The sequence below is a fragment of the Palaemon carinicauda genome, chromosome 11 (assembly GCF_036898095.1).
Source record: "Palaemon carinicauda isolate YSFRI2023 chromosome 11, ASM3689809v2, whole genome shotgun sequence".
Lineage (NCBI taxonomy): Eukaryota > Metazoa > Arthropoda > Malacostraca > Decapoda > Palaemonidae > Palaemon > Palaemon carinicauda.
The window spans coordinates 142,722,511-142,749,682 of NC_090735.1; the positions used below are offsets into that span (position 1 = coordinate 142,722,511).

General features: G+C 40.2%; 2 protein-coding genes across 2 annotated transcripts in view; one reads left to right on the top strand and one right to left on the bottom strand.

Moving 5' to 3' along the window:
- Hsp60A (Heat shock protein 60A) overlaps positions 1–8,549 on the bottom strand; it is a 12,104-nt gene extending 3,555 nt beyond the window's left edge. The window contains exons 1-3 of the mRNA XM_068383551.1: positions 8,389–8,549; positions 1,467–1,638; positions 919–1,166 (exon numbers count right to left, since the gene is read on the bottom strand). Of these exons, the coding sequence (XP_068239652.1) occupies positions 919–1,166; positions 1,467–1,637 (419 nt within the window). The 5' untranslated portion in view covers position 1,638; positions 8,389–8,549. The remainder of the gene's footprint in view (positions 1–918; positions 1,167–1,466; positions 1,639–8,388) is intronic.
- Positions 8,550–8,920: 371 nt separating this feature from the next.
- LOC137650255 (10 kDa heat shock protein, mitochondrial-like) lies at positions 8,921–21,024 on the top strand. The gene is made up of 3 exons (XM_068383552.1): positions 8,921–9,049; positions 10,750–10,911; positions 20,540–21,024. The coding sequence occupies exons 1-3, from the start codon at positions 9,047–9,049 to the stop codon at positions 20,681–20,683; spliced, it is 309 nt and encodes a 102-aa protein (XP_068239653.1). The 5' UTR covers positions 8,921–9,046; the 3' UTR covers positions 20,684–21,024.
- The last annotated feature ends 6,148 nt before the right edge of the window (positions 21,025–27,172 follow it).

Consider the following 27,172-nt stretch of genomic DNA (forward strand, 5'->3'; position numbering starts at 1 on the left):
AATACAAAGATTCCTCAACTACATCAACCCTGTCTGTGGCTCCTGAGTTCATCTCAGGTTCCTTACTTATTAATGTAACAGTGATGATGACAGTTTCAAAGTGCCGGCCATGGTCCTAATTTTGTACTGAAGTCTGTGCACAGACTTAAGAATTAATTATCTTAATAAAGGGTGACGCCAAACACAATCTACAGTAGCCAATTAGACTTTATATGAAACTAACCCCTCTCCCATCTACATAAAGTCAACTATGCTTTACTGTACTGCCATCAAAGTAAATTCTTCCCAACAAATTACCCTTCATAAAATATACTGTATTTCTAACTTCCTCCATAATGTCAGAGCAGTATACTTTAAACTTTTCTATGTCTACAACTCACTTCTGTTCATTCCAAACTAACACCTTGGTCAGAAACCCATTTACACTATTGTACAAGTCTTCCAAAACCATAACTTAGCAAAGATTTATGAATTTGACTCATATGGCCCAGCATTTAAGCCATTCTGCATCCAAATGCAATTGGGGGAGAAAATTGCTCAGTTGCGCTATAAAGTAAAAGTTAAATGCAAGCTTGAAAAAAGGAACATGGAAGAGAGGTAGAGTAGATGGCTAAAAGCAATGATACTAAGTAATGCCTAAGGAGCACAGATCAAGGTGCTATAAGAGCATTAAATCTCACCAAGATAATTCATGTGCTGAACTAAATATTTAACATAGTGACACTTCTTTTCAGTTAGGTTTCTGCTTGTAGTCTGATTCTCGCTAGGACTTTAGTATTCCCCACTCCAACACTGGGGATAACTTATGTACTGTATATAAGTATAGAACAGGAACTATGTAATTTTACTAGGTAATTACTAGATATGCATCTACGATGTGGGAAAACGACCCAAAAGAAAACAAAAAATTGCACTTACCTAATTTCAACTGGATTGGCACCTTTACTAATCCTCTCAAATCCTTCTTTGGCAATTGTTCGTGCTAAAACTGTGGCAGTTGTGGTGCCATCTCCAGCCTCTTCATTGGTGTTATTTGCAACATCTTGCACAAGCTTTGCACCAATATTCTGGAATTTATCCTTGAGTTCCACTGCCTTTGCCACTGTCACACCATCCTTTGTGATCTTAGGGCTTCCCCAACTTTGTTCAATGATAACATTACGACCCTGGTGAGAAAAAAGGGAAAACTTCTGATATTTAACATTTTCCTGAAGTCCTAAAGGCAATCATGATACAGTACTAATTTACTCTTTCCTAACAACTGCATGAAATTACAGTATGAACACAATGCCATCAGATGAACTACTATACGTACCTTTAATTTATTGCATTCTTAATAAATAAGAAATCATATTACAGTAATTTTTTAATTCCAGAAATTACTCCAAGGTTTTACCAGATTTTATTTTCAAAGTTGAACAATTAATACAGCTTGGCATGTTGATGGATTTCATATTGATACAAACCTTAGGGCCCATAGTTACTGCTACAGCATCAGTCAGAATATCTACTCCTTGCAGCATGAGAGCACGCACTTCTGAGCCAAACTTAACATCTTTGGCATACTGTCGATTTATGAGATGCATTGTAGCATTCCTGGCAACTGGTGCCCTCAAAAGTGATGCTACACGGTACATTCTGGAACAGTAAAAATATTTTTAGTTATGGTGTACACAACAAACTTAAAAACATCTCATGGTTGGACCTATATAACATGCTGGGGGGTAACTGGAAGAAGACAGGTTGTTGAATATGTGTGGAAACAGCAGACATCCACTAAAGTATTCTTACCCAACAGCTAACAACAGTCAAAAGTGATTTTTCATATATTACAGTAATACTTACCTGGATAACTTATGTAGCCCTAATTCTTCAAAACCTACCAAAACTACTACCTTCCATTTTATCCTCCGTTGGCAACATTGCCGACTGAACCGGTTATATACAGTACTCGCTTGGACAACAGGACACACGTGGGCCTAGCTAAATTATCCAGGTAGGTATCATTAACATGACAAATTAAAATTATTAGAATTTTTCCTAAGTATACAAACACTAGTCCTTTACTGTAAACAAACCCTAGTCCTCTACTCAGGAGATGGAAGAAAACAGCAAAAGTTGGAACATGGCAATTAAAAAGTATCAAGGTGTAATAAAAAATCAAAATAGACAGTAATTCACTGGCCGGCTGCAAGGAGGTAGCCACCTCACTTGCCAGCCGGCTAGTACTACCCAGTACTTATTTGGGGGTGGTGATGGCAGGCCAGTTTGAGTAAAGAACTCCCTTACGACGGAGTAAGTCTCATTCCAACTGGATGGACCTTTACCCAGGAGCCAATGATTCTTCCCATATGGACGAAAAATCACGACTGGTTACACCTGGTGAACCAAACATGGAAAAAGACTGGAACACTACCTGCTTCATAGTCCTGAGTTGGGCATCAACCATTATTATGGAATAACTAGGCAAACATGATGAGAAGGCTATATTATGAATCGGTGGGGTTGCCTAGTTACAACACTTGTATGAATCGGGCTGTTAGGGCTATTGAATTGATGGGACATTGTTCCTCTATGTTTGCAAATGTAGAACACCATGGCGGTGTTGTCGCTCATCAACACCATCGAGTGACCTTCGAGAAAAGGGTAAAAATGCTGTAGCCAGCCTCATTAGCCTTAACTCAAGAACACTAGTTTTGATGATCCTGGTCTGAACACACTCCGGATACCATCTGATGGTCTCCCCAGCCCTTCTTCAAAGGATCTGTGAACAGATGAAACACCGGAGGAGGGACTTAACAAGAGTCTTTTCCTCAAGTTTCTCTCCCAACCAACACTCCAGATCTGCCTTGGCTTCAGCTCCCAGGGTCACCAACAAATGGGGATCATCAAGGTGTTGCGACCAGGATGACTTCAGTCATTATGAAGAGAATGTAACCATACTCAACCAACTATTTCAGAGGAGAAAGAGAGAGCTTCAGCTTAAGTACTAATTTGTCCTCCATGGACTTCAAGTGAAAAGACATGAGAATGAGATGTGACAGAGCTTCCTCCTTTGCGACAAATTCTAGTAGATAAGTCAAAATCAGGTCCTTTCCTGACATTGGCAACAAGGCTGACAGTGCCTGAAGCTCACTCGCACACTTGCCAGATGCCTTTAAGAGCTCCAAAGGGGCTGGAGCATCCTTGGTATGCCTGACGAAGGGGTAGACATCTGAGCTCTAGATTGAGAGATGGAAACGGACCAAACCAAATCCCCGAGGACCTGAGAGCAAGAAATCTCAGGGAGTCTCGCTCACCTTAGACACATAAGCCAACACTGAAAAATAGCCTTTAATACATGGGGAAAGACAGACCTCTGTCCTGCTGAAGAGAAAAGAAATCGGCAATCTTAGACGAGGAAGGCCTAGAACACAAATGACCTTGGGTTTAGCACTAAGCACTAATGTCTAAAGACTGACCACTTCAACAGATACACTTGACAAGTGGACTTTTATCTAGCAAATCAAATGCCCTGAAAGAGACCATCCATCTTGCCAACTAATTTAATACCCTGAAAGATAAACCCTCCAGTTGGGAGAACCTCCAGACATGACAGCTAAGCATGAGAAGCCCCTGAAGGAATCAGTGGAAAAGGCCTGTCTGAATGTTCGGTTCTCTGTCAACCAAATTGGAGGCTCCACAAGAACCTAAAGTAGGTCAGGAGACCAATCCCTCTAAGGACAAAGGTTCAACGTCCACTGTCTGGTTTCCCAAGCCATTTTAAGGATGGCCCTTAACAACGAGAACTGAGGAAAAGCATAAGCCTGGAGATATTCCCAATTTCACAAGTCACTGTCGTTCCAGTAATTTGGCCGCCCTGGAAGAGAGAAGAAAACCTGACACTGAAAGTTCAGGGGGGGGGTGAATAAATTGATTGTTACTGGCCACATCCTCCACAGATCATCCAAGATTGCCTGACACACGGTTCATGTCAAGATGATGCTTCGACCCAGAACTAACTGGAGAACCACAGAAGTCCCTATCTCCTCAGTCCAACACAAGATTGTGCGAGCCTCCTGACAAGAGACTGACAAAGCATCCCAAAGGTTCCTCAGGCAGTTGTATCTCCACGAAGACTGTCACTGCCAACCCCGAAAGTGTCCTGAAACTGTAACAGACCTAGGTGAACGGGCCAGAATTCTCTCCAGATCATAGAAAAGGCCCTCTCTCCCTCGGAGAACCTGCCCAAAACGACCTTGGATCCCGGATGAACAACCCATCCTTGATCCGAAGTGTCTGACCAGAAAAATATGTCAGGAAGGACTGAGCAGACACATTGTCACTCCAAGATGGATGGTCTGCAACAACCGAAGATCCTCCTGGCAGTGAGGAGAGGGAGCGACGTCTCCTCATACACAAAGCATGACTGACAAAGAAAACACTCACCCTGTGAAGGGCCCCTGGAAGCAACTGGATCAGAGACCACTAGTGTCCAAGAAGTGACTCCACAAGGCGACAGGGAGCCACTCTGAAGATGGAAAATCTCCCACTTGACTCAGTACCTTGTCTACCCAAGTCCTGGACAGAAAAGCCCTGAAAATAGAGGCGTCCAGGACAATCCCAAGGAAAGTTCATGCAAATGCCTAAATACTGTACTGACAAGGCTTAGAACAGAATTTTAGTCTGGAGACGCCAAAATTTGAAGACCTATTGACCCAGGGTCCAACTGAGACTGGTCGACAGCCATGAAATTACAGACAAAATGCTAAGGTTTAGAGGAACAGTTCCTCTCTAAATGAAAGAACCCCTCGCAGATCTGAGGCGTTGAACTAAAACATGAGGTACCCGAGCGACTGAAAAGAGACCGTCCCACGACCAAGAAAAAGGATACCTTAACATCGGGTTTAAAGAGCGACAATAGACTTCGGTCACAAGTGCCAAGACTGACGAAAGGCCAATGTAAAGAAAAGCGTCCCGAGACAAACAAATTATATCAGCTGAAAGGAGGAGACCAAGAAAGGGTCTATACGAGGGGTTCCTGACACAGGACAAAACCAATAGCCCTGCTGAGACCCCATTCCAGAAATGAAGATTCAAAGGAAGGCAATGCTTCCTAGAAAAAAGAACCGAAGGAAAGAAAGTGTTAACAGCACCCACACCCATACTGTCCCCTGAGGAATGGGTGGTGAAGACTCAAACAGAAGAGCTTTAGAAAAAGCTTGATGTCTCAAGGAAAAGAAGTCCTGAAGCAGCAGCCAGGAAAAAAAAAAAAAAAAAAAAAATTGTGGAAAACTTTTGGAAATATCAGTCGATCACCCATTTAGGGATTTACCATCACAACAAACCCTGCAGAACATAAGAGGAGAAAAGGGGAAGCAAAGAAACATTTAGACCCCTACAACGTCAACCTCGAACCAAGGGGAACACAAGATCGTACGAATGGGAAGGCTCCTCATGGCAAACTTTCCTGAGATGCACCAACGGGGAGGAGGGATCTAAAAAAAACCTAACCAGAGAAAGGAAACAACGACTGAATCAGGCAATGTCCTCGGTAAAGGAGGAGGAGTCTCGCAAAGACCCCTGCACAATCAAACAGCTCTGCGCCCCTGGCCCTGACATCACTGTAGACTTCCATTGAAAAAACTATGACCCAAGACCACCAACACACAAAGCTGAGTCCTGACGTCTACCTGTACTACAACAGTGGCTACCCTAGAAGCCCTCTGCCCTTATCTATGTATTCTTTTGCACTCTTACAGGATTAACAAATGGACTTGAAGGCTAAGTTATCACCACCCAAGAAGCCCTCCACCCTTACTTATCCAAGCACCCGATCGGACGGCATAAACCTTAGACCTACGTCATGCAGGAGTTCACAAACCAGGGGATCTGTCGTACCCTTATCTTGGGTATACAGGTACATGAGGAGGAGCTAAAAGAGAATCCTAGTAAGTGCAAACTCAAATTTTGTCAGTTTGAAAACTTAAATTGAAAGAACTTGTCTAAATAACTCACTTCGAGGAGGGGAGAAAAAAAAAAAAAAAAAAAAAAAACCTGGGTCCTGCAGCCAAAGACCCAGTCCAAATTACAAGGAATTCAACACTGAGCAGACATATTTTGCTTGAGCCCTTTTCATAAGGACTTGAGTGTTGAACAAAGCACTCATTTGCTATAGTACATAGCTAGACACAAGTACCACAGAAAAGCAAAATAACACCTTGCCTTTGCAATTAATACAATTATCACATAGGTCATACTCTCTGCAACTTATCTGGTCCACAGAAAAGGTCAGATCCTCACCGGATCAATGGGGGGTGATAGCAGAATGTTACATGTAGAGCATTTACTAAAATTTACTAATCAATGAAAATACATAAACACTAATAGGTATCTGGTGTTACACAAGGACCAAGACTCCTTAAAAATGAAGGCTCTTTAGACTAATAAAAATGGAAATTCAAAATCATCAACAAAGCGGGGAACACAGCTGGTTCAACCAGCAGTGTTGCCAACGGAGGGACAGAATAGGAGGTAACAGGGCTGACAATGTAATTAAATCTTTGGGTGTTTTTTTTTTTGCAGATTCAGGATAGATAACTCATCAAGATAATGAAGATGAAATATCATTGAAAGGAGAAAAGATTGAAGAAGTGTAATCATTTAAATATTTAGGAGCTATAATCTCTATTACAGAATCCTTAGAATTTGAGTTTAATGAAAGATTGAAAAAAGCAAACCAGAAAATGGCTAGGTTAAGTAAAATTTGGATATCAAATGCCCTGATATTACGTATATAAATCAGGCTATATATCAGTTTAGTGAGATCAGTATTACTGTGTAACCATGAGTCATGGTACGAAGATGAAACTATATCCAACAGATTTTGTGGATTTGAGAACAAAGCTCTAAGAAGAATACTAGGAGTTGAATGGTGGTATGAGTTAGGAATGAAACTATAAGAGATTGGTAGAGTGCCATATATGGATAAGATCATGGTGAGGGGAAGATGGAGATGGTTTGGACATGCTCTTTGCACTTCCAAAGAGATTAGCTCACCAACCTTTCAACTGGGCTCCACAAACACTAGAAGAGTTGGAAGACCCAGGCCTACATGGCTAAGCTGAGGACTATGAAGCGTGAAGTACATGATGAATGGCGAAATATAGATTTCAAAGAGAAAGATGGAGACGACTGCTGAAATCTAACAGCGTCCCTTAGAGTCAATATTCAAAAGCAAGTAGATGTAAATAGAAACGACTAGCGAAATTGAACCGAGGCCCTTGGCAGCAATAGCAATAGATGATGATGATGATTATGTCAGATGTAAATATCAATTAACATACTGGTGTACCCACTAAAGGCAGAGCGATTACTACAGTTTCTGCTACACCCTAATCTGCATATTTTACAGGGTACTTCATTAAGAACAAGAAGAATAAGCACGTGATATCAGTAACACGACTTTGACCAAAATAAAGTGTTAAAATTTTTCAAGATAAATATACTAATTCCCTTTGAAATCAGAGATACTTGGCCACTAGTCTACTGTTAATGTTAATGCCTAAGCATGTTACCAGTAGTAGCCCTTATAAATAAATTACAATTCGAGAGAGTATTTTGGAAAAATATACAAATAGGATAATGGTCTATACAAATAGGATAATGGTCTAACATAAATAAGACAAAAGGTAAATTGTGTAAAATATATAATGTTATTAATCATAAAGAAGTGATCAATAATATATAAGAATTATAAAAGTGGTCTTATGTAACCAAAATAAGGTTATGGAAAATGTAAAGGAGAGTAAATTATAATAAATAATGGCAAAATTTTTAATACTGTATAATCAGGAAAACAGCTATTTAAATGAATTTAAAACTTAAATGAAAATCTACTTTATCCGTAGATAAATCGGTAAACACATTGTCCTGTAATAAACTACAAAGGAACCAATAAATCTTATTTACTTGCCTTAATATTTCAAGTTAAACTACGAGAAATAATCAAATAAATTTTTCTTGCTTTAATATTTCAAGTTAAACTATAAGAAATAATCAATAATACTGTGTGGTCTTCGGGGGAGCCTATTGGATACCAGTATGGTTATGCTTTTAGCTTACCGGTAGGCTAAAAGTATCTCCAACCAGGCAAATACATAAACTGCTGACGAACCAGTTTAGTGAAACAATTTAAAATTCTGAGCTCATGTTTTACACCCTAATAAAATTTACATTTCCTTAAATGTATATTGTCATACCGCGGCAGGAGAATCACACTGGCAGGCAGTTCCCCCATGTGCATTAACAAACCGGTAAGGAAATACGCAAATAGTCAATAATGGAAGGAAAATTATGACAAACTATTCAAAAGACAAGTAAACTCCATAAAAGCCTTAAGTATTTTACCTTGGAGATGCTGAATTCAGTGGATATATTCAGAGAAAGGATCAGACACAACTACACACACGTAAACCGGACAAGATCTTTCAGCAAAGAAGCAGACGATTCGCATCCAGAGTTCTCACGGACGCTGGCGGCTGGTCGTTGGGAGCTTCGAGATAATCACACTCAGTGAGCTTAAAGTTCTGATGTGATGAAACAATGACTTGTTGTTGGCTTTTCTGGAGTAATCTAATCTATATGAACATTTGAAATATTAATTTGAAGATCTTGAAAATATTCATTCTAACAATATTTTATCATTTACAGTTTGTAACGTTTAGATATGGAAAATATCTGCCATTATTCAATGACTTGCTCGCTATGCTCACTAAAGGGCCTATTCTAGAAGCTACGATGAGATCTTACATTTCAAATTAATCTCAAATAGAATACTATAATACAATATATATAAAATATTCAGCAAATAAATTATAAATTGAGAAAATAAATATTCTCAAAATAAAATTTGTGATATTTTAATATATTTAAATTTCAGTATTTTATTAGAAATGAGTTACGTAAAATCACATCTGAGTTCCATCCCATGTGGTGCAGACGACGCCGCTCCAGAACTTTGTAAACACCCGACCGTCTGATTGCTCCTGTCGAGAATATTTACAAAATGGTGAGTGAAAGTTACTTTCGTTGCCATCTGTCCATTGTATATATAAAACAAGCAGCTTTACGGTAAGGGAATTTGTAGATAATGTATAACTATATTATTATTTAATGATTATCCTACTGAGAACTTGAAGAGCCGGTTATACCATGGGTTTTACAGAACCGGGCCGCGTAGGCCATTGTATAACTTCTAATTATGTAAATTAAGGAAATGTGTGCAAGAAAATGACCTCATTAGGTATTGTGGTGTCAAGAACAAAGCAATTATTGGTAAGCTTTATGTAGGTATGCACTTTGTGGTTGCTAAGGAAGTATTAAAAGACGTAAAAAAAATATTTTAGGACCGTTAGTACTAGAGAGTTATTTAGCTTATAAAAAAAGATAATTTATCAGCCAACAAAAGCATTTCTTATTAAATGAAACAAACACCAGTTCAACTAAACATCCCTACCTAACCTAGAATCTGTCTTCTTGCCGTATCCTTACCTATTTTCTTAGACTCGTTTCCTTACCTAAATGAGCGCTGCGATCATCCCAGAGTGCCGTACTCTTGGAGTGTCATCTCCTTACCTACTCTCTTTAGACTGTCACTTCCTTACTTGCCATGGGGTTGTGACCCCCCCCCCCCCCATAGAGTGCTGTATCGTTTTATTGACTTTTTAAATCGTTTTGGGACTAAAAGGATAACGTAAATTGAAATCAATTCTTTTAACTTTTCTTATTTAAATTTGGTAAAGAACGAGTGTTATTTTCGAAGAGAGCGCATTTTTTTCCTAGGTTACATTGCCCTGTAATACACTTCAATACTACCTTAATTTTAACTAATTTATCATACCATATATAATCTTTGGAGCCTTTGTAGGGTGACGGCCAGATCCGTTTTCACTCATAGAAAATGGGAATATTATAAAGTGGGGTGGACTGTGGCCGTCGTTCTAAAACCGAGTTCGTAGAAAACTGGAATATTCTGAACTGTGGCCGTTGCTCTAAAAACGATTTTGGCGGGAGAAGCTAACTTAAAAAACCCACCTAACCTATGCTAAAAGCCGTATCCTTACGCATGGGGCTTTGTCCCCCCCCCCTTACATACTACGGGAGCGAGAAGATTCGTGGCCGGAGTAAGAACTCGAGCCACTAATTTTCAGGTAATTTAGGGTTTTCGGCAAAAAACATAAAAGTGTGCGTTTAAGCACATTTTTAAGATCCGTAGACCATTTCCAAACGTTTTTATTTTATATAAGATAACAGTCGGAGCGATAATAAGCAAATTAGGACGCTTGGCCGTAGCGCTACAAACTACCCTAATCTTTTATCATCATTACTGCTTCCATGGTGTCAAGTTCACATATGCCATCTCTTCTTCCAATTATCATTATTATTACTTGCTAAGTTACAACCTTAGTTAGAAAAGCATGGTGGTATAAGCCCAGGGCCTCCAGGGAAAACAGCACTATAACAACTTTATCAAAAGAAGAAGAAGAAATGAGTTAGAATAGTGTGCTCGAGTACCAATACTATTTACAAACATCATCGTGATCATTTTTGCTTTCTTCTCTTGTTCACTTATTTTCACATTTTATTTTCTGTGCTTTCTGTACTTTCTTATTTTAGTATACGTTCGAATGATGAGGTCTAATATGTAAATGTGATTTGACTGGTAATTTTTAGAACTTGTGTATTAATAGAACTGTTTCTGATTTTCAGGCTGGTGCATTGAAAAGATTTATTCCTTTGTTTGACCGTGTATTGGTTCAGAAGGCAGAAGCGATAACCAAAACTTCAAGCGGTATCTTGATCCCTGAGAAGTCTGTTGCTAAGGTTCTGATTGGGAAGGTTGTTGCTGTTGGAGAAGGTGCAAGATCAGAGGTACGTACATTTTCTATATATGGTTTAAGGTGGTTTTAGACACTATTTTCAAGGAGTTTTATCAAGTAATGCAAGGTTGTGAAAATATAAGAGGAACAAAATACATTAAAAAGTTAGTTCTTGTTACGATGTAATTCATTATGATAGCTGACAAGCAAGAGATGGATTGCCAATTAACTTCATAAATAAAGTACAGTATTTTGATTTTATCAGCAGTAACATGATAATACAGGTTATGCACAGTATTGAAGTTACTCACTATGGACTTTAATGTGATTACTGTTAAAGTAGCTACTGTGTTTGCTGATTTATAAATATAAAAAATGTTGTGTAATTTGGAAACCTGAGGATAGATTATGTGGTGGTCTTTTTTTCACTTCTATGCCCTATATGCAATACTGGGAAGAATGTTACTATAAGCTTTAAGGATTGTATTTTGTACTCATGGAGTTGTAGACCCTTGGAAACATACTTCCAATGGCTTGAACATGGGAATTCTCATTTATGTATGTATTTTACACTATCACCAAACAGTTCTTCTTTGCGTAAGGGGTTGACTACTAAACTCTATTTGTGTAGTGGTTATTTTAATTGTGGTAAGGGTAGAAGAGACTTGGCTATGGTAAGCAGCTCTTCTAGAACATGCTAAGATCAAACCATTGTTCTCAAGTCTTGGATAGTGCCATATGTAATTGGTTGGCCAGGGCACCAACCACCCGTTGAGTTGCTACTGATAAGATGCCCGCTCTTGCTTTATTCTCTTGAGTTCCTTCTCTTCTTGGACACTTTCAGAGAGGGTTGTGGACCCCACCAAGGCTGATTCATGATATCCTGGACGGAGGATATTGCCAGGCTCACATGAACAATTTGGAGATGAGGTTAGCCTCTTTGTACAAGTTTTGCCCTATTCCAGCAGGTTCCTACTCAATGGTGTAGAGGAGCATTGTCACTGCCATGGTGTCCTACATCAACACACAAGGAGTTGCTATGTCTTTGCAACTGTGCCATGTGGCAATGAGGATTCTCGAGTAAGCAGAGAATGTGATAACGTACTCAGCCCACGTCATCCATGGGAAAAGGAATGTGGCAGTAGGCAAGTTGAGCAGGAAGACCCAAGTAGATAGGTCAGAGTGGTCTTTTATGTCGTTTAGTAGCAATGGAGATCCTAACTTTGGGATTCCCCAGTGATAGGCCTCTTTTCAACATTGCTGAACAAAAAGCTCCCCATCTACTATCCAATTCGGAGAATCCTGAGTTAAATAAAGGGCACCATTTGTTAACAATAGTAGCCTCAATGTGGTCACAGACACATTTGTGATTTCTGCACCTTCTTACAGACCAACTGAATTACCTACGCCAACCCCCATCCCCCCAATCTAACACGTCAGCCTCATACAAGGATTTTCCCTCAATGCTTTGGGATCCCTTTTTCTTCATGCGTGGATGTTACCCTGCATCTGCATTTTTGAGAAAGGCTATTCTTGTGATACAGTGCAACAAATATCTAGATACCTTTGATAGTCCTCAGCAGGTGTCTGCTTTGTCAAGTGGGCTAGCTTTTGTTAGGGGGGTGTCTTCTGTTAGAGCCTCTGTACCATTGGTTACCAACTTTTTGTAATATTTCCATAAGAGAAACTCTGCTCTATTTGAGCGTTATATGCGTATCACATGTTATTGATACAAGTCTTTAGACTAAAGGGAATAGATATTTCTTCATCGGAGGGAATTGCTATGCTTACTAGTAGCTTTGAGCAGACCTGCCTTCCTGCTGAGGTGAGCCCTCCTTCCTGAAACACGGTAAAGGGGTTACAGTACTTTTCCCTAAGGGCCCTTCCTATGAACCGTTGAAGTGACCTTTGAACAAAGACCGCAGCCTGAAGATGGTTTTCCTACTCGCTTTAGCTTGGCTAATCGTGTTGATGAGCTGCATGGGAACATCTCACATTTATGGGGATGGACGCAGTTCTCTCTCTCTCTCCTTGTTCCACTTTTCATTGCGAAAACTCTGAATCCTTCCATGCCACATTCCAGATTTATATCTCAGTTATGAGTGTTGGGGACATGGCCAAGCTTTTATTGTCTACTGGGAGAGCTCTAAGGTGCTATCTGAAACACACTAAGGCCACGAGATCTCGGCTACAGCACCTTTTTTATGAGCACAGGGAGAACCAAGATGATCATCTCCAGGAATACCCTCTTATTCTTGTAGATGGAACCGATTTCCGAATTCTTTCTTCATCTTCTGTGGAAGGATCTTTAGTTAGAGCTCCTGACGTTAGAAGTATAAGCACTTCTCTGGCATTCAGGAGGAATTTCTCTGTGATGTAGGTTCTCCCAAACAGGGCTGTGGAAGCATCAGGTGACCTCCACCCACTACATGCGGGACATTACCACAGTATGTAAGCTAGATTTACTCTAGGACCTGTTGTAGATGCTTAGCTGGTGGAATAAGTTACTTTACTTGGTTCTTCATAGAGACTGTACTTTGAGTCGAGATCTGAGGATACATATAGGACTTGGGTAAAAGGGAAGAATGGCTGGCTTTTTCTTTCAATCTTTGCTTTCCTTGGGGGTACAGTATTGGAAGACCTCTCCAGCAGCTGAACTTGGTCTTTGTATGGTAAGCCCAGGTTACTGTGCTTGTAGCTAATCCGTACTAATGCGCAGTACTGTAGTCTTTTTACCATGCTTCTCAACCGGGGGGGGGGGGGATTCAATGTAGTCTGGCAACACCATTACAAGATGGTCTTTGAGTTGCAACGTCCCAGACTTCGTTCATAGTGAATTGTCAGGGCGGGCCATTTGCCTCTCCACTAACAATAGGTAATTGCCTGTTGTTACACCTTGTCACTGTATAATATTTAGCCATAGTGTTCCAGCTTTGCTGTTATCTATTTTCCTTTACTAAAGGACTCAGGTTTGTAGAGTTGGTTGGGAAATATACAATTTTCAATATTAAACTTAGCCGGTGATCATATAGCTGTCAGCTCTGCTGCCCGACAGAAAAACCTAAGGACAAAATACGCCAGCGATCGCTATACAGGTGGGGGTGTACATCAACAGCGCCATCTGTCGAGCAGGTACTCAAGTACTCCATGTCAACACAGAACCAATTTTCTCTCTGTCGTGCCACTGGCAAGACCTACTAAAATACGCTGTTACTAACTGGATTTGTTTTCACAACTATTTGGTGAAGTACACTATTCTAGTTTTGAGCTTTCGCTATGCAGGGGTTTTATCTTCATCTCAAAACTTGAACTCGTTTTGGATAGATTTAATTATGGTGACTAAGAGAGTATGGACTCTCTTTCACTTTTAAATGGCCGACCCTTCCCTTAGACGGAAGTGTGTTTAGGTTTTTAGTAATTTTGCTTAACACGTTATAGATCTATATATTTTATATCTCTCCGCCTTTATTAGGCCTCTTCGATTAACTTTCCATTTATTATAAACATATAAAAGAAATTTTTATGTTTTGTTTATTTGCGACCTTTCCTGATAGTAGGCGGTCTTCACTTGGAACCGAAGTTAATCAACGTTGAACCCGTTATATCGTATTTAGCCTTTAAAGAATTTAAAACTTTTTAAATTTAATGTTTTATGAAAGAATTTCTTTGATAGTCTTCGTACTGTTTTCAAAGATGAACTAACGTTTAGTTTTTTTTTTTAGACTACGCAGTTGTTGACGTTCAGGACGTTCAACATGCGCTCTATCGTTACGATAGAGAGAGAGTGTATCACGGTTTCACTTTGCAGTAAGAGTAAATCGATTCTGACGTTTCGTTCATTCTTTCTTAACTTAAATAGTTTAAATTCTAAATTAAAGGAACTTTTTATTTGGAAAACCTTTCAGTTTTTTCCTTTAGCCATATAACATGTTTTTTTGTCGATATATAATTGGGCTCTTCTCTCAGGTGCGAAATCAAGAGAGAAAGAGAGAGAGAGATAGAGACGGAGGGAGAGAGAGGAAAAAAAAAACGTTCCGTTCAAGCGGGTAACGTTGTTCTCGTGTCACTCTCCTCCCTAGTCGCTGTTCGGGGAAGAAGGTAAAACGTTTCTAGGGTTTTATTCTTGTCCCCAGGCTATGTGCGGTGAGAGATTGTTAACGTAGTTTAATTGAACTAGTGTTTAGTCTCTTTCCCAGCCACTGAATTCTTTATCCTTATATGTTTTCTGTTTTTGCTAGTATTAATGAGCTGCATTATACGACTGTTTTCGCAATTACTACCTTTTAATGAAGGGTAGAATTGCGTGTTTCAGGTAGAAATCAGTAAAAGTTTCGATTTCAGTGAAATAAGTGCAAAACAGAAAATCGAAGTGATAAAGTGATATGCGCAAAGTGTTACAGTGTTGCGTCCGAGGGTTCGTCTGTTCGTGCCTGTCGTTCACCTAGTCCGGGACCTCTTGCAAGCTCCCAAGCCCAGGGGAGAAGTAATGTCGAACGACTTATGGGTTCGTCAGGCCTTGATCAACGAACAGACGTTTCCCTCCGTGGTTTTGGGCGTATCTACCCAAGATCGCCCCACCCACACAAAGACGAGAGAGCCCATTTACTTCTCGTCTGCGGAAGAGGTTTCTCGTAAGAAACCATGGACCAAGGTCTCGCAGCTTATTAAGTGCAAGTCGGTCCCTTCCGCGCAAGTCCAACGGCCCAGTTGTAGCCACTGGGTCAGTTCGGACTCGCTGCAGTCTTCCGACGACTGCTCACCTCCTAAGAGAGGCAAAGCGGTACCGCAACAGGCAGTAACTCCGTCTGTTGCCGCACCAGCTGTTGTAGACCCTAGTGGTCTTTGCTGCAGTCTATGCAGACTCAGTTAGCTGCTGTTATGCAGGAGTATCGTGCGGAGAAGGTTGACGCTGCACCCGTTAGCCTACAACCTACCACGGTTGTGCGCCCAGCAGACGCTGAGGCTGCCTGCTCCCCCACACCAGCTGTGAGAGCTCCTCCACCCATGCGCAGTCGACCCTGCCAGACGCATGCTGACGTTCACAGACGCACGGAACCCTCCGTTGACGTTCGTGTGCTACCACAACAACAGGAGGGTGGAGTTAAGCTGCCGTGTTTTGACGCGGTGCGTCAACCTCCGCATTCTAGGGTTGTTTTGACTGCTCAGTATAGACAGTCAAAGCAGTCTCGAGTGAACACTGTATGTCCTCACGCTCCCGTTGTGGTTGACAGTTCAGTTGTTGACAGTTCACAGTCTATCAAACAGTTACATGACGTTGCCTTCTGGTCTGCTACTAATGCACCAGTGCTGTATGTCCTCACGCACCTGTTGTGGTTGACAGTTCAGTTGTTGACAGTTCACAGACTGTCAAGCAGTTACATGACGTTGCCTTCTGGTCTGCTACTAATGCACCAGTGAGAGACTCACTGAGATAACCTAGTTTTTATCGGACAAGGTTCCTGTAGATGAGAAAGTGCTGTTCTCCCTCCTACTGATATTCCTTTGAGGACTCTGTCATTTGGAGAGGAGCCTTAAGCTGCTTAGCCTCCTATGGACTTTAATTAAATCATGATGATTTTTTTTTAAGGATCTTCGTCCGGATCTTGTAACTGCTGCTCCTCGTTCGCCTAAACGTCAGAACTTACACTAGGCCTAGCTACTTCGAAGCCGTTGTTGTTAAGCTAGTGCTCTCTCGCTCTCCTAGAGAGCGTTACGTTGGCTAGGCGACTGGTTTTTACACCAGGAGGAGTTTTAGGGATACAGCCTTTGATTTCCCTTCTTTTCAACTGGCTTATAGAGCGAGAGTCTGATAGGACACGAGAAAAGTTCTCGGCTTGGAAGTTCATGCCTCTGCCCAAATAGACTTCTCAATTCTGGTAGTCTCGCCCTGGCGCCTAGCCAGGAGACGCTCCAAGTTGTTTACAGGTCAACTTCTCAGCTTTTGTCGAGCCTTTGAAGTTTTGCTGTACTATTATGTCACACATAACAAGGCTTCCAGGGATGGTAAATGGTTCCGCCTCAGTCGCTAACCCCGTCTGTTGCCACACCTGCTCCCGTAGACCCTTAATGGGCTTTGCTGCAAGACATGCAGTCCAAGCTTGTGTCCTTGATAGAGGACTTAAATGCGGAGAAGAACCTTCTGGCCAACAACCTTCCAACCGGTTGGTTGTGCGCCCTGTTGCGCTGAGGTATCCTACTCGCGTCTGCCAGTTGAGGTGGTTCCTCCACCGATGCGACCCAGTGTGGGTTGCCAGTCGCACGTTGACGTTTAGCGATGCTCGGAGGTGGTTGTTGACGTTCAGTGTGTCACTAGGAAGACGTTCAACAACCAGCAGAGGTGACTTGTTGTGACGCAGTGCGTCAACCTCAGCAACCCGGTAGGGTGTTGACTGCACAACCCAGCAGTCTAGACAGTTTCGGGTTGACGCTGTACTTCCTCGCGCATCCATGGTTGTTGACAGTTCACAGACTGTGCAGCAGTGCCATGATATTGCGTCCGGCTCCGTCATGCATCCACCAGTGCGACCGGATTCAGCGAGTCAGACGTTGCCCACTCCGTTGCCGTTTCCTCATCAGTTTCGGATGAGGAACCCTCTGATGAGGACGTTGCTGAACAAGACGATCAGCCCCCAGCCCTGCTATCCATCCAGAAGATGCTGAAGAAGGAACGCTGCCCAGTCAGGCTGTGGATGAGTCTGATTGGGACACTGTCATCCGTGGATCAATTTGTGTCACTAGGAAGTCTACACCTCCGTCCTCTTCTATACCATCTAGCTTTTCACTGGAAAAAGGACAAGACGCTAGAAGCGGTCTTGATCCCGGTTTCCGGAAAGTTAAAGTCTTGTCTGACTTGGTGAAAGGACTATATTAACCTTAGAGAGGGTCTTCCCCTGACTGTTCAGACTACCAACCACGTTCTCTTCAAGGACGCATCGGACGTAGGCTGGGGTGCGACATTAGACGGTAGGGAATGCTCGGGATTATGGAACTCGAGTCAAAGGACAATGCATTTCAACTGCAAGGAGCTACTGGCAGTACGTCTGACCTGGAAAAGCTTCAGGTCTCTCCTTCAAGGCAAAGTGGTGGAGGTGAACTCGGACAACACCACGGCTTTGGCGTACATCTCCAAGCAAGGAGGGACCTACTCTCTGACATTGTACGAGATCGCAAGGGACCTCCTCACCTGGTCAAAAGGTCTAGACATTTCAATAGTAACGAGGTTCATCCAAGGCAACTTGAATGTCATGGCAGATTGTCTCAGTCGGAAGGGACAAATAATTCCAACAGAATGGACCCTCCACAAGGATGTATGCAAGAGACTTTGGGCCACCTGGGGCCAGCCAACCATAGATCTCTTCGCAACCTCGATGACCAAGAGGCTCCCAATATTTTGCTCACCAATCCCGGACCCAGCAGCAGTTCATATAGATGCCTTTCTACTAGATTGGTCACATCTAGATCTATATGCATTCCTTCCGTTCAAGATTGTCAACAAGGTACTGCAGAAGTTCGCCTCTCACGAAGGGACAAGGTTGACGCTAGTTGCTTCCCTCTGGCCCGCGAGAGAATGGCTCACCGAGGTACTTCGATGGCTAGTAGACGTTCCCAGAACTCTTCCCCTAAGGGTGGACCTTCTACGTCAGCCACGCGTAAAGAAGGTACACCAAGGCCTCCACGCTCTTCGTCTGACTGCCTTCAGACTATCGAAAGACTCTCGAGAGCTAGAGACTTTTCGAAGGAGGCTGCCAGAGCGATTGCTAGAGCAAGGAGAACATCCACTCTTAGAGTCTACCAATCGAAGTGGGAAATCTTCCGAAACTGGTGCAAGTCAGTATCCGTATCCTCGACCAGTACCTCTGTAACTCAAATAGCTGACTTTCTCTTATATCTGAGGAAAGAACGATCTCTTTCAGCTCCCACTATCAAGGGTTACAGAAGCACGTTGGCATCAGTCTTCCGTCACAGAGGCTTAGATCTTTCCAACAATACTGTAAAGATCTACAGGACCTCCTTAAGTCTTTTGAGACCACGAAGGAGCGTCGTTTGGTTACACCTGGTTGGAATTTAGACGTGGTACTAAGATTCCTTATGTCAGACAGGTTCGAACCGCAACAATCAGCCTCCCTGAAAGATCTCACCTTAAAGACTCTTTTCCTGATATGCTTAGCCACAGCTAAAAGAGTCAGTGAGATTCATGCCTTCAGCAAGAACATCGGATTCTCATCCGAAACGGCTACATGTTCTACAACTTGGTTTTCTAGCCAAACACGAGCTGCCTTCTCGGCCTTGACCAATATCGTTCGATTTTCCAAACTTATCGCATGGTTGGAAATGAACTAGAAAGAGTCTTATGTCCTGTAAGAGCTCTTGAGTTCTATTTAAAAACCTTTACAGGCCCGTCTGAAGCTTTATGGTGTTCAGTTGAGAATCCATCTTTGCCTATGTCAAAGAATGCTTTATCCTATTTTATCAGACTGTTGTTACGAGAGGCTCATTCCCATCTGAATGAGGAAGACCAAGCTTTGCTGAAGGTAAGGACACACGAAGTTAGAGCTGTCGCAACTTCAGTGGCCTTTAAACAAAATAGATCTCTGCAAAGTATTATCGACGCAACCTATTGGAAAAGCAAATCAGTGTTCGCGTCTTTTTATCTTAAGAATGTCCAGTCTCTTTACGAGAACTGCTACACTCTGGGACCATTCGTAGCAACGAGTGCAGTAGTGGGTGAGGGCTCAACCACTACAATTCCCTAATTCCATAACCTTTTTAATCTTTCTCTTGAAATGTTTTATTTTTGTTTTTGGGTTGTCCGGAAGGCTAAGAAGCCTTTCGCATCCTACTTGATTTGGCGGGTGGTCAAAGTCATTTCTTGAGAAGCGCCTAGATTAGAGGTTTTGATGAAGTCCTTTAGTATGGGTTGCAACCCTTCATACTTCAGCTCCTAGGAGTCGCTCAGCATCCTATGAGGATCGCGAGGCTCAGTAAGGAAGACGTACTTAAAAAGGCAGAGTAATTGTTCAAGTCGACTTCCTTACCAGGTACTTATTGATTTTATGTTTGTTATTTTGAATAACTGCTAAAATGGAATACAAAATACTTAGCTCTTAATGTAACACATAATGCTGGTCTCTACCCACCCCCCCTGGGTGTGAATCAGCTATATGATCACCGGCTAAGTTTAATATTGAAAAATGTTATTTTCATTAGTAAAATAAATTTTTGAATATACTTACCCGGTGATCATAAATTAAAGGACCCTCCCTTCCTCCCCAATAGAGACCCAGTGGGCAGAGGAGAAAATTGGTTCTGTGTTGACATGGAGTACTTGAGTACCTGCTCGACAGATGGCGCTGTTGATGTACACCCCCACCTGTATAGCGATCGCTGGCGTATTTTGTCCTTAGGTTTTTCTGTCGGGCAGCAGAGCTGACAGCTATATGATCACCGGGTAAGTATATTCAAAAATTTATTTTACTAATGAAAATAACATATTACTTGAAAAATGTGTGATTACTGTATCTCTCTCTCTCAGTATCTTGAGAATTTTAACATTAACATGAAAGTTGTGATATTTAAGATTGTTTTGCAGTTGTATTTTTGTGTGGCATATGTTGCCTTTGGTAAAGGAAATGGTTGTTGTCAACACACTAGTGTATTGTTTATTCTCTTCTTATTTTCAGAATGGAGCTACTATTCCTCCAGTTGTTGCCGTTGGCGATGAAGTTATGCTTCCTGAATTTGGTGGAACTAAAGTTACTTTAGAAGAGAAAGATTACTTCTTGTTCAGGGATTCCGATTTACTTGCTAAGTTCAAAGGCGAGTGAAAGTGCACAAACTAGGGCAACAGTTTCATTTATTAACATGAAGAGCGCGCATTTTCTGTCCTGTACGTAGCTGGTGTGCCAGCGATAGAAGATTCCAGCAAATTTGTAAAGAATTTGCCTTGTAGGTGATTGTTTGTTAATCTCTTGTAAATGGGTTTTTTGTTATCTTGTAAAATAATTGAGATGATTAATTACAGTGTATGATAGTTACAGGAGTGTATGGTAGATCATGTGTATGTTACATGCCATTATAAACCATTATCATTATCATTCATCAAAACATTTTGAGGTGTAGCACATGTGTATATATAGAAAAATAAGGTAAAGAATACAATCTTTTTTGAATTATTTTGTTTTCCTCAAACCCCCATTTGAATGAATACTGTACTTGTATAAAAAAAACATTAGTTATTTTTGCTTATTTTAGTAAAATTACCCTGCTGTTATTTGTGAAAGGCTAGTGTTGATAATTTTGCGACCAGATACAGTATCACTTGCACAACAAAACATTGTTAATACAGATATGGATGTACTTAAGATGTCAACCCACTTTTTTTTTATTACTGTTGGCCATTCATTGGGTTCTTTACCCCTTGTGTGTACAGTGTAATACTGCACAATAAATGCCATGCTTTTCATTAATAGTTGATTTTTGTTTTTTAAAATTTAGTAGTTGCTATTTGAATCGTTCTTTAGAATTATGAAAATTCAGCTTTCAATACTCTTTTAAATATTTAAGGGTTGCTCTTGGGTAAATATGTTTACAACCTTTTATACCATAGAAGTCCAAAGTTAGGACAACTGAAATAAAGATAATTATTTCAAGGCCATAATAAATTTTTGGGAGTAAAGGTACAATCATTTCAAGGCCATAACACTTATTGGGAATTAAGGTAAAATTATTTCAAGGCTGAAATAATGTTAGTTGAGATACTACCATGAGAGAGTTTTTCGGATCTTTGACTGACCAGACACTACTACATTAGACCCCTCTCTCTTCTTTTGGCTCATTTTGTCTTTACCTACACCGAATAGTCTGCCCTATTCATTCCACATTTGCCTGTCCTCACGCCTAACAACACAGAAAATATTAAGCAATTTTATGCACAAGGGGTTAACTACTGCAATGCAATTGTTCAGTGGCTACTTTCCTCTTGGTAAGTGTAAAGGAGAGACTTTGGCTATGGTAAGCAGCTCTTCTAGGAGAAGGACACTCCAAAATCAAACCTTTGTTCTCTAGGGCAGTGCCATAGGCTCTGTACCATGGCCTTCCGCTGTTTTTTTATTAGAGTTCTCTTGCTTCAGGGTACACGTGGACATGCTGTTCTATCTTGTTCCTCCTCTTGTTTGTTTTGAAATTTTTATCGATTATATATGAAAGATGTAATTTGGTGTTGTTGCTGTTCTTGAAGTTTTTTTTTACTTTGTTTATTACTTCCCTTGAAGTTTATTTATTCCATTAATCACTGGGCTATTTTTCCTTGTTGGAGCCCTTGGGCTTATAACATCTTGCTTTTCCAACTAAGGTTGTAGCTTGGCTTGTAATAATGATACTGAGTTATGTTCCCAGCATTTTGTTCATCCCTTCAGTCAATGTCTGAAAGATGAGCATTAAGAACTACAGTAATTACATTTTTGGTAAATTTTTAATCCTCCATTCCTGTTTTTGAACTCTTATTGTAGTCTACATAAAGAACATTAGGCACTTTTCTAGGGTCTTTGTTATGTTCCTTTGACTGTTGGCTGAACTTGCTTTATATTATCGTACCTATGTCTGTTACCTCTTCCTTTCCTTCCTCTTTTTTTGTAACTGCAAGGTTTTCCCCCCTGGTTGCACTTGGTTGCTGAATGACCTCCCAGGCATAGCATTTTGCTATATAAACCAAATTTACAATAAATTTGTAAAGAAAATAATCAAATAGTCTCATTTTCTTTGTTTTGATTGAAAATAACCAATCTGGTTCCACCTTGAAGTGGAACCAGACTTTGAGATCTCAAAAAGACAAACTCATCACTTTTGATGTTAATATAAAGTGCACCAGAGTATTAAAGAAATGGATCACATATAGGGAGCAGGAAAATTTCAATGCTGAGAATTTTATTGAAGTTAGTGTAGCGCAAATGTCTTGTGAGAACATACAATGTGAACATATGGTTGATAGAGAATGTGTTTGGTGTTATACAACAAAATATAATGACAATTTTGGAAAAAATGTATGATACCAAGTGTCCTATAAAGAGCAAACAAATAGTTGTACACGAAAATGTTAGGTGATATAATAGTGAGCTATTAAAGGCAAAAAGACAGACGTAAGATGGAAAAGAGCCAAATCCTCACAAACCAGAAATCTATATGATAAGGCCAAAAATGACTATAACATCCTGTTAGAAAAAACAAAAAGAAAATTCTACAACGGCGAAAGTAAAAAAACTAATAACATGAGGGAGTTTCATAAAAACCTAGATGATTTGATGGGATTAAAGAAAAAATATGTCTTGCCTGATATGCCTGTGCAGAGAAATTTGCTATATTCTTCAATGAAAGAATTGATAAAATTTATAGAGGTTTCCCCCAAAATCAGTTAGTTGTGCAAGTGAAGGAGGGTAAGAAGCTAAGAAAATTTAAGGAAACAAATATGCATATTGTGGTAACGACCCTTTCCAAAACAGTTCAATAAGTGAAGCTCCAAACAAGCAAGTTGTATATAATATTTACCTGAATATAATTAACCTAAGTATATCACAATCCTGTTTTCCTAGCTGTGAAAAAACTGCGTTGATCAAACCAACATACAAAGGAAAAGTTGATGTAAACGAACTAAATTCATATAGGCCTATTTCAAATTTATCCTACATGTCGAAACTTATTGAAAAAATCAAAAGTGAGCAATTATGGGCGCATATTGATGAGTTAGAGGTATTCCCGGAAAATCAATCGTCCTACAGAGCTAGTTACTCTACAGAAACTACCTTATGCTCAATAATGAATGATATGATAGGTCTTCTTGGTGAGGGAAAGTGTGGAATTTTTATTGTTAGATCTTAGTGCTGCTTTCGATACTGTTGTGCACGAGTACTTACTTGACGACTTATCGAGCTATCACACATCTTGAAAAAACAAAAAGATGATACTCGGTTCTACCTTTCGATCTCAACAACACAAGATACAAAGAAGAAAATTTATGAGATAAGGACTGAAATAAAAACATGGATGCAGAGGAAAAAGCTTAAATTAAATTATGATAAAACAGAATGTATGTTTTTTGGCACAAAGGTGGCTTTGAAGAATTACCTGTATAATTGGTATACAGTATATATATATATATATATATATATATATATATATATATATATATATATATATATATATATATATATATATATATATATATATATATATATATATATATATATGTGTGTGTGTGTATGTATATATATATATATATATATATATATATATATATATATATATATATATATATATATATGTATATATATATATATATATATATATATATATATATATATATATATATGTGAAGAATTTTCTTCACTCTTCTTCTTTTAATCGTATTTTTAGCTCTCTTCTAATAATACTATAGCTACCCCTTAAAAATTCTCTCCTACATCTAGTTTTCTTTAACGAAATATAGGGAGGACTAACCTAAACTTGTTGACAGTGGCGCACGCCATGCTCGTGACGTCACAGCGTAGATACGCACAACAGATGGCCTTAGTTGTAACCCCGGCGTATGTTGGTTCTTTCCTTAAACTACATGGGTCGAGATTAAATTCCTAAACTAAATTTTAAATATAAATTTCAATACTGCTGAATTAATGCATCTTATATTTCTCAATACCAATTAAGGTTTGTTAATTTTAAGATGTATGCCCATCGTACCAGTCCATTGCTAATTAATCATTTAAAATATTATTTTTAGCAAGCCAGAATAGGTAGGATTGTTGTATATATAAACTCCCTTAGAGCAGCAAGATTTCTCTAAGTATTTAGTACAAAATCCTGCCTCCTCTGCACTCCTTGCAACAAAATGTTGCCCTGTCCTGAAGTCCCGATATGGCACCCTCAATGGATTACCATGCGCATCGAGCTCCTCACCTGTCTGGAAAGGTGAAGCCAGGTGATCTCTTCGACCGTAGTGTCGAACACATTCTACGAGGAGCTGCCCTGGCCTGCTGACCTGCCTGGTCATTGAACCCGGCCAATTCTGGCTCACCCCACTCTCTCTTCCAAAACGTGTCTCACCAACGAGTCCTGTTGCTGCCGGTCGGAGAGATTGAGAAGAGGTCCCTGGTGTACCTAGTTGCAGCCACAGTGAGAATTCTTGGGGTGAGCCAGGCAAGAGTGCAGCGTGCCAATTAGTGCAACAACCAGGTCAACAGCTATCTCGGGCATAGGACTAAACTTCAAAGGAGTGCAGGTACTACATCAATGGCCATTTAGTTTTCCCCCATTTTTTATTAGCTTAGACTAATTTTAACTTGATAGGGTACCTGGCTAATTACACTATTCGGACTGTGTGCGGTGGGATTGTGTGTATATATTTTTTCTATACAATTTTTTGTCTTTTGAGACTAACATAGTCTCTGGGTCACGTGGGCCACGTGCCAGACCCTATTTTGATTGTTGCAGACCACGTGTCTAACTCATCATTTTCATTATTTGAATTGCATCTCTTTTTATTCCATTTTTGTGTTGTTAAGATGTCCGTTTTGTTTCAATGTAAATTTGTGAATAAATCAATATTAGGTTAATCAAACCTCCTTAGTATTTTTGCTCCCTCATTTACTTTAATGTGTGAAATGAATAGTTAATCACGGGACAAAGTACCCAGTATTTAAAGAGAAAACCTAAGTAAGTCTATAGGTGGTAACAGCGAGGAACTTTGCATTAATATATTTGCTTCGAAGGTAAAGATCCTTATCTTTAAAACTTTTAAACTACTTTACATCACTGCTCCCATTTTGGATTTTGTCTACCTTACATTAACGTAAAATAACTGTCCAGCATTTCATTGGGGTAGCTGGGACGGAGCCGGAACAGAGCCTGAGAATGAAATGACTATAGACCTGACAAAGCTAGAGTAGGCCATAAATTATTCTTAATCCTACGTGTGGAGTGCTTAGGCCTCTGGACAGTAAAATTTCCCCCATTTGTATTTAAAGAGTGTGGTTAGTGAATTGTGACAGTAAAGTATTAGCAGGGTGTTTGTGCCCCGAGAGTAAGTGCTCCTATCCTCCCCTGTTGAACTTTGTGTAACTGTTATAAGGAGACTTTCCCGGACTAAGTTCCCACTCAGAACGTAACCATTAAAAAATTCTCCACACGAGTGGTCCTTCGAACCGGATCTTTTACCTTTGACTTGTGAAGCATTAACGTAATTAATCAGCTTGATTAAGCATATAGTAACTCGCTATATCACTTACCCACACGCACACAGCCATTTTGTCGAATGTGTAATGCCCAGACTTTAATTGGGAAGAGAAATTTGTAATCAACATGATCTTTTTGTATCGACCACGTGTTTAAGGAAAGAGCTACGTAACCAGGTTAATTTGTTGCTTGAATGTTCTCTACAGAAAGACTAGAATTTGTCGTAGGAACTTCACTTTGTCTCGGATCCGTTCACCCACGTGTGGCGGAATCCACTTATACCAGAAAGTTCTAAGCTACTTGAACTAAGGTTTTTGTTGTTCAGACGCCCGTGATTACTGCTCAGCTAGAGCACCGGTGTACTCGTTCTGTCAACTAATTTTGCTAGCTAAGCATCTAATTTGTAACATTTTGTACCTTGGTCTACCTTCCTTTGTGTCGTTTACCTTCCCTAACCAACCTTAACTTTTCTAACTAACATTCCCTGTATACCTAGCACATGTCCTTGTCCTAAAGAGCGAATTGGCGCAACATAATTTTAAGTCTTCTTACGAGTAACGTAGAAACTTAATAACACCAAGTCCGTTTCATTCCACGCGTTTGTTCCGAGATGGCGGATCTTGTTTACAACCCAAACTAAGGGTGTGCGTAATTGTTTGCTACCGTAAGTAAATTACTGCGTGTAGTTCATTTAATTTCCTTTAGCGAGGAAATATTGTTTTTGTCCTTTAGCGAGGATATTTTTGTTTTACCTCCGCGTGAGGGAAATTTTATATTTGTTTAGCCTCCACGAGAGTGCTCTTTAAAGTCGCTGCTTTGTGCGCCAATCTACATTTTGAGTAGTTCAGTGGTTGCCTTAGTGCGCCCGTAATTGTGAAATCGTCACAACAGTGTCAGCCTCGACCTGTTATTTTAACTTTTAACTTCAATCTTTGCATTCATAAGCCATGTGCTTTCTAATATGTTCTACTTTAAAGTAAATTAATTAGTCAGTATCGCCACGTGCGTATATAATTCATTTTAGTAAAGTCTTTCACGTCACGTGACCTGGGCATCGTCTGTTTTGTTGGACCCGATCACTTTGTACTTTAAAGTAA

Bases quoted from the DNA above. Each gene is read 5' to 3' on its own strand.
- LOC137650255 (XM_068383552.1), top strand. The intron at 10,912-20,539 runs GTACGTACATTT...TCTTATTTTCAG, and splicing joins GAGAAGGTGCAAGATCAGAG to AATGGAGCTACTATTCCTCC.